Below are 8,252 nucleotides of genomic sequence, written 5' to 3' on the forward strand. Positions count from 1 at the left end.
CTCTGACAGATGGACCCATGCATCTGGCCCAGGAAAAGAAGTCCCAAAGCATTAGTCAGGTGGGTTGAGCCTACTCTTTGTTCTAGTGAGCTTGGCACCCATGTCTGTGAATTTTCTGCTCTGGACATGAAAAACTTTCTGAAGTCAAGACTTGGAAAGAACGAGGGAATGGAACCAAAAGAGAGGAAGCTTTTTGAAGGTCCCTGACAAAGGTTTCTGCCCCTTTTAAGGAGCAAGCCCAAGAAGACAGAGCCAATTTTGCTGAAAAAAACAGAAGTTAGCCTGCAGAAGCTACATTTCGAGCTGAGCAGCATTCGAAAGAGCAGTGTCTGGTGGAGGCATATACTCACCTAAGAAGAGACCTGATAAAGACCTTAGATTAAAAAGGTCAAGGTCTCCCACTGCATCCAGGACCATGGCCAGTTATCCTGATCCATATCTCGCCACTGGACCCAGATGGCTCTGGAGAAAAAAAGTGAGAAAGTGGCTTTGCACAGCCCTGTCTCACTTCAATTTATTTCACTTCCAAGTCATGGCATCACTTCCCTGATGTCATGGTTCCTTTAAAAATGAAGGACAAAGAATACCCAGCTGGACAATAATCTAAGTTGCCTATGAGACCACTGGAAATCAGCTCCAGGGACTCAGTGCAGTGCCATCGCTGGGACAACTTGCCTCTCCCCCCCACCCAGCATCAGGGATGCCAGTTTCCCTTCTATACATGTTCCCTGGCCATGATTCCTCTCCATGTGGGGTTTCTCTATGCAGGCTCCCTTGACCCATATGTTCTCTGTCTAGTCTCCTCCATGTGTGCCCTAGACAAGCGATTTGTATGCTTCTCCATATATATCGTTTCCCTCCCTGTGTCCACCCCTCCCACTGATGTATTTGTGGGAGAGTAGAAATGATGGGAAGAAATGCTTTTTTGCCATACTGTTGTTATGCCAGAAAAGACTTTGGCACTGAATCCCATTGACTTTACACTTTTCTTCCCAACCCAACTTGCAGACTACAACAAGTAAAAGCTCAGAAATATCTCCTTTCCACAGTTTTCACCTTCAGAGGGAACCTAGAATTAAATGAACTCTCCAGGGATATCCTCACGTAAGGGACAAGGTGAAACAGTAGAGAGAGCATACATTCAAGTCCAAGTCTTAAACCTGCCATTAATTAGCTGTGTGGCCTTGGACAAGGAATTTCCCTCTTTAAGCCTCGGTTTCCTTCTTTGCAAAATAATAAGACTGGACTGAAAGATCTCTCAGGTCTCTCTTGGTCTATGTTCAAAGATTCTCAAACTCATATATCTCCATTCCAGAATAAGCTGAACTAGAGCCAGAGTTCAATCCTTATATGGTCATTCTGAGTTTCTTTACAGAAGTTGGGGAGAAGAAATTTTGGTCAGAGGAGTGCCTGTGTTTTGTGTGTACATATGTACATATTTACAAATGCATCAAATAAATTATATGGACATGTGGGGCTATATTGGGAGGTATTTATGGTTAGGTATATTTAACAGCTGTGTATCCATGGAAACAAGTGCATCCGGGAGTATGCATGCCATGGGCAACTGCAGAGGAGCGTGTTCACACATATGTGCAAGGAATAATAAGAACCCCCATTTAGCTAACAGAGTAATGCCCTCCACAAATCTAAATGCAAGAATGGCATTACCCTGATTTTACAGAAGAGAAAGCTCTGAGGGGGTGATGGGATCATTGGATTTAGAGCTGAAGATGATCTTAGAAATCTTCTTGACCAGTGATCTCCAAATATTTTTGATCTCATATACCCTCAGTATAAGCAATTACCTCCAATAGGTGTATATTTTCTTATTAATCAATTTTATACAAAGTAGTAATAGTTTATTCTTATATGTAATTATAAGGATGTGTATTTTTTTTAACAAATTGTAGGCAAAATAGTAATAGTTAACATTTATACAGTGCTTTTCAGGCTTGCTATGAGGGGCTCTAATTATCTCATTTTATAAATGAGGAAAGGGGGCTGACAGAGTACTTGCCCAGGATAAAAGAGCAAAGAAGAGTCTGAGGCAGGATTTGAACTATGGTGCTCCTGACTCCTGCTCCTTTTCTCTGTTCATTATGGCATGTGTGACTTTACTACTGATTCTTTATGTTATAAAACTCACAAAAATAGATATTTTAAAAGCATGAGATAAACATGAAATGAAATAAAATTTAATCTTAAAAATAATAGGGAACCATGGGAATTTATTGAGTAAGAGAGTGGATGATCCAGTCAGATTTGATCTTTTGGGAAATCACTTTAGCAGCTGTGTGGTGGATGTATTGTTAACTGGAGGTTTAATTAAAAGGTGATTGCAATAGTCCAGCAGAGAGTCAGAAGTATGGGAGTGATTGTATGAGTAGGGAGAAGAGGATGTATGAAATCTCTTTGCCGCTGAGGTAAAAAAGGAGAAGATGTGGCAAGTGGCTGGAGGAGGAGGGGAAGGGAGGGAGAAAAGCCAGCTACCTCTGAGGTTGGGAGCCCGGGTGGTGTAAGGAGTGGTAGCATTCTCAATAGTAATAAAGAAATTTAGAAAAGGTGTGATTTGGCTAATCAGATTGTAAGCCATCTATGAGTGCACTTCCCATGAGACTCTGTATGCCATCAAAAAGGAAAAGGAGGTGGCAGGGGGCTTCCTCTCAGGTCGTTATCCTTGAGAACAGGGTCGGGGGGTGAGAAGGGAAGGGGTTTGTCCAGTGGTATCTGTGTAGCTGTTGCTGTGGGTGACCAGGGAGTGGTTAGGTTATAACTGCCTTACTAGACAGAGGCTGGGCTCATAAAAAGGGTGGGGGGAAGGCAAGAACTAGCACAACGGAAAGGGGGATTGTTGGAAGAAAAGGATAGGTGTGATTGGGTTGAAGACAAGCCTCATGATTGGCTATTGCAAGCAGGGTGGGCTATGACCCCTCATTCCACCTTCTGATTGGTTGATCACTCCCCTAGACTTACACACACACACACACACACACACACACACACACACACACACACACACTCCCCACAACACACCCCTCTCCTCTTCCAGAGAAAGCACCCAGGACCAAAGAATTGGAATGGCTTGCTCAGGTTTCCACATCCAGTAGGTGTCAGAGTGACTATTTGGATTCTTCATTCAGAGCCCTTCTCCCCCCCCCCCCCCATTGCAGCTGCAGTCGAAGTTTCCAGACCCCTTGCTTTGAGTTCTAGCACAGAACCAGCTATGCTCAGGTATAATGCACGTACTGGTGACCTTGTGCCTAGGAGGAGACAGCCAGGTGTGGAGGGAGGGAGGGAGGCGCAGCCTTGGCTCAGGACAGAGGGACCCAGAGAGTTGACAGCAATGTTGGAGATCTAGGCTGCCTCTTTCCTCCTGCGCTAATCAGCAACCTGGCTGGAGCTGAAGTGCTGGGTTTGGGCTTGCCCCTCAGCTCCCTTCCCCTCTAAGGCTCCTTATCCTCCATAGGCAATCACAGAAACTCAGAGGGGTCTCAGGGGTAGCTAGTGAAAGCCCTACCTGAACAAGGATTCCTCTTGCAGCTGCTCCCAACAAGTGAAGGACTAGAATCACCAGAAAGAGCATTGGACCTGAAGTCAGAGACATGGGGGCAAGCCCCAAGTCTGCTGCCGCAAGTTGCTTTTCCTCTTCAGTCTTCAGTTTCTTCATCTTTAAAAAGTCGGGGGGGGGGGGAAGTGGATTAGGTGATGTCCCTTTCAGCTCTAACAATTTTTTCAGTCATCCAACCTTTACTTGAGTAACTCTAGTGAAAAGGAATTCTCTACTGAAAAGTTTCTTTTGCTTTAAATACAGGTCAGTTGCCTTGGCAGGTCATATTTATATGTTGTGACCCAGATGGAGGCCCATTTTTTGTTATTGTCATTTTTTGGTTTTGTTAATGTGTTTTGCTATTGTTTTTGTTCATTTGTTTCAGTTGTGCCAATTTGGGGTTTTATTGACAAAGATTTGCCATTTCCTTTTCCAGCTCATATTACAGAAGAGGAAACTGAGGCAAACAAGGTTAAGAGACCAGCTCAGATTCTCCCAAGGCTAAGAAGTGTCTGGGTCCATATTTAAACTCACAAAAATGAATCTTCCTAGCTTCATGTCCCTTTCTATCCACTTTGGAACCTAGGTGCCTCCAACATTGTGAACAGCCCATTGGCCATCTAGATGGTCCAGCAGAGAGTGCTGGATCCGGAGTCAAGGAGACACCATTTCCCAAGGGGAAATCTGGCCTCAGACACTTACTAGCTCTGTGTCCCTGGGCAAGTTACTTGATCCTGTTTGCCTCAGTTTCCTCATCTGTAAAATAAACGGGAGAAGGAAATAGCAAGCCACTCCAGTATCTTTTCCAAGAGAACCCCAAATAGGGTTTTTTAAGAGTGGGACATGACTAAAATAACAGTCCTAAAACAAAACCCCCGAAAACCTCACTGTCTCTTTGGCTCATCCTCCCTCCAGTGGTCTCTGGGAAATTTTGGAAGGCTGCTCAAATCGAATTTAATTCTAAATCTCCATAGATAGGACTAAAAGAGTCCCCACTTCCAGGTGACTCTGAGTCACATCCACCAGCCACTGCTCCTGGCTCTGCCCAGCAGATCCTTCCAAGGTCTTTGCTGGATTCTACCTGACTACTTTTGAGGGGACATCTTGGGGAACCCAAACAGCCTCCTCAGAGGACTTAGGAGATGCAAGGTAAAATTTTCGAGGCCAGCCTCCTCCCTTGAAAGATGAGCAAAATGAGGCTCCAAGAAGTGTGGTGGTCAGGCTACAATCACCCAGGAGCAGAGCAGAACTGAGACCCGATTGCAGAGCGCATCCCCCGAATCCGGGGAGCTTCGTGAGGAAAGGAGCAGAGCAGATTCCTAATCAGGTAGCCTGCCTCCCCCCTCTCCCCCCCCCCAGCTTTTTTCCCCTTGCACTCCATTCTCCCTCCCTCCCCTTGGTCCCCGAACAGAATTCAAGAGTCCCTGGAGCGGTGGGGAGGGCTGGGGACGTGCAGCGTTGGAACAGAAGAAGGGGGTGCTGCAGAGGGGAGGGGGGATGAGCAAGCGCCTCCCCGCTATTCTGCTCCCACCTCCTCTCCTTCGCAAGCTTTAGAGCCCATCCTGAATATAAGAGAACATTTTGACGTCAGCAGCGAGCTTTATCAGCAGACCCAATAGGGGAAGAATATTAAGCGAGAGTCGGTGGCAGGGCTTTATTAGAGCCTTCACCGCCGAGTGAGCCTCCAGATCCAGACTGGGCAGAGGAAGAGAAAGGAGCAAGGAACGGCGGACTTCCAAGCCTCGGCTGAGCCTCCTCCATCGGCGGGACGGACCAGCCGGTGAGCCCGGCCTGAGTAAGAGAGGGGCATCGCACGGCTCCAGACCGAGCGAGGGGCGGAATGGGCAGGGAGAGGGGTGGGCAGGGAGCGGGAAATGGAGTGGAGGGCAGGGGCGAGGCGTGTGGGAACCTTGGGTCTGGGCTGAGTAAGGCAGCCTCTGTCCATGGTCCCGATCGGGGCTGGGCGGAGGCTGGGGTTGAGGCTGGGGCGAATCAGGAGGACGCGATCTTTTCTTTTTCCCCTCAAGGCACAGCTCGGGGTGGCTGGAGAAGCCGAGGCACCTTAGCCACAGGTTGCCACCGAGCCAAGGGCAGAGCGCTGCGAGCAGGCTGGGCTGAGCTCCCGGAGTCCCAGAGGAAAAGGGAGCCCAGCTCGGCTCGGCGCCGAGCGCAGCACCCCAGCTGGCTGTCTTTGCAGCGGCTGCAGCGCTGTCCAGGAAAATGTTGCACCAAACATCCACGGGCGCGCGCGCCACACGCACACACACACCCCGCCGCCGCCCCTAGAACCCCTGAAACCAAGTGACCTCCCGAGGCCGCGCTCCGCAGGCGCGGCTCCGAGAGGAAGCTAGCCCCTGGGGACCGCAAGCTGAGGACCCAGCCAGCCAGAGCCCCGGGGTTCCGCAGCCAGGGGAAGAGACAGGAGGGATCCCTAGACACGCCCAAACCCACCTCCCGGAGGCAGACAGGTGTGGGAAGGGCGGATTCTCCGCTAGGGACTTAGGGACGAAAGGCGCGAGAACCGGGAGCCCCAGCCAGAAAGGTCTTAGACAGAGGGGCAGGTGGCCCTCAAGGCCCAGGGAAACCTCGAGGGGCAAAGCTGGCACCCCGCGAGGCGAACCCGGGGCTCAGGCGGCGCGGCAGCTTCCGTGCCGGGGGGGCCGAGAGCCCGGCGGGTTTCGCCGCTCCCCCCCGGACCACCCAGCGCAGACCGCTCATCTCCCGCAGCCCAGCGGCGGCGCCCCCGAGGACCACGGGCGGGGCGCTCAGCAGCGGCCCCCCGCATCTGCCTCATCGTCTCTTCCCGCCTCCGGTGCGCCCCGTGCCCCGCCCTCCGGCCCGGCGCCTGATCCCTCTTTTTCCTTTCCACAGAAATGGTCCCCGCTCCGACGCAGACGCCCCTCCAGTCGCCCCTGCAGCTCCTGCTCCAGGCGTCCGCTGCCTCCGGCCCCAGCCCCGGGCCCAGCACCAGCCCCAGCACCGCGGCGGACGCCTCGGCTCCCCCTCCCGCCGAGGGCAGCCCCTGGCCCCCCAACGGCTCGTGGCCGGTGGGCCGGGGCCGGGCTCTGGGAAGCGGGGAGGGGGTGAGCCCCTGGGACATCGCGCTGTGCGCGGCGGGCTCCATCATGGCCTGCCAGAACGCCCTGCTGCTGGCCGTGCTCTGCTGCACTCCCAGCCTTCGGGCGCCCACCTTTATGCTCATAGGTAGCCTGGCGCTGGCCGACTTCCTGGCGGGCGTGGGCCTGGTGACCAACTTCGTGGTGAGCAGCGTGATGGCTCCGCTGAGCAACGCCGCGGCGCTGGGCCTGGCCGGGTTACTGCTGTCCGCCTTCTCGGCCTCCGCTTGCAGCCTGCTGGCCATCACCGTGGACCGCTACCTGTGCCTGGCCAGCGCCCTCACCTACCAGGCCCAGCGCACGCTGCCCTTCACCTGCGGCCTCCTGGGGCTCCTCTGGCTCGGCTGCCTCTGCCTCGGCGCTCTCCCCGCCATGGGCTGGAACTGCCTGGACGCCCCGGCCACCTGCAGCGTCCTGAGCCCCCTGACCAAAGATCAGGCGGCCGGGCTGGCCGTGGCCCATCTGTTCCTCTTCTCCTTTATCCTCCATCTCTACCTGCAGATCTGCCGGGTCGCCTTCCGCCACGCGCAGCAGATCGCCGTCCAGCACCACATGGTCAACCACGCCGGCTCTCCCAGGCAGTCCGTCTTCTGCCTGGTGGCCGCCACTCGCAAGGGCGTGTCCACCCTGTCGCTGATCCTGGCCACCTTCGCCTTGTCCTGGGTGCCCCTGGCCGTCTACGTCATGGTAGCTGACTCGAGCTACCCCCGGGTCTACACCTACTACTTGGCGCTGCCGGCCGCCTGCCACACCGCCATCAACTCGGTGGTCTACGGCTTCCGCAACCCGGAGATCCAGCGGGCTCTCTTGGTGGCCTATAACAGCCACTTGCGCTCCCTCCGCACGCGCGTCCGGGCCGCCGTCCTCAACGTCTGAGGCTCAGGCCAAGGGAGCGGGGCGGAGGTCCGGGAGGAGAGGCTGAGGAGTGTCGGGGGGGGGGGAGAGGACCAAGGGATGAGGTCGGGGCCTCTCGGCTGAGAGGCCGGGGCCAGAGGGGGAGGGGGGCTAGAACCCCGAGGGCACAGGAGGAAAGCGGGGAGAGGTGGAGTGAGACCCCTTCTGGGGCAGAGCTGCCCTTTCGTGATGACATCAGCCTCTGGCCTTTCGCCCCCTGGCCTTGCTGCCTCCCTCCCGGGGTGCAAGGCCTCCCCCCTTCCCCCCCACTCAGCTCCACGCTTTTACCCGCTCCCACCGGAGCGGTTTCACGCTGGCTTCTCTGTGCGCATTTGTGCGTGTTTGTGCGTGTTTGTGCCTGTGTGCTGGTGGAAGCAGGAGCACTAGCCCCAAATTCTTCCAGTCGAGGCGGGGGCTCGCTGAGGTGTCCCCCCAACCTTCCAGGGAACTCTAGGCTTGGAAGAGGGAAAGAACAGGATCCCCTGGGGGGAAATGAGAGTTGGGTTCCTCAACTGGAAATGGGGGAGGCTTCTCCCTTGCTGCCCCCCCTCTCTCCCTCCCTCCCCCTCAGTTCCTATCGCCTACTTCCCTTCCCCAATCCAAAATGGGCATTCTGCCCGCTAAGTACCTCTGGAGCGCTGTTTCAGCACCAGCAAGCAGGAGAGCTCCCGGCTGGGAGAAGACTTGAGTTC

General features: G+C 54.0%; 1 protein-coding gene across 1 annotated transcript; it reads left to right on the forward strand.

The window, feature by feature from the left end:
* The first annotated feature begins 6,423 nt into the window (after positions 1 to 6,423).
* Positions 6,424 to 7,542, forward strand: LOC141549063 (G-protein coupled receptor 12-like). The gene has a single exon (XM_074278397.1). It carries the CDS (start codon positions 6,424 to 6,426, stop codon positions 7,540 to 7,542), a length of 1,119 nt encoding a protein of 372 aa, XP_074134498.1.
* The last annotated feature ends 710 nt before the right edge of the window (positions 7,543 to 8,252 follow it).

The sequence above is a fragment of the Sminthopsis crassicaudata genome, chromosome X, assembly GCF_048593235.1.
Source record: "Sminthopsis crassicaudata isolate SCR6 chromosome X, ASM4859323v1, whole genome shotgun sequence".
Taxonomy (NCBI): domain Eukaryota; kingdom Metazoa; phylum Chordata; class Mammalia; order Dasyuromorphia; family Dasyuridae; genus Sminthopsis; species Sminthopsis crassicaudata.

Bases quoted from the DNA above. Each gene is read 5' to 3' on its own strand.
- LOC141549063 (XM_074278397.1), top strand. From the start codon at position 6,424: ATGGTCCCCGCTCCGACGCAGACGCCCCTCCAGTCGCCCCTGCAGCTC.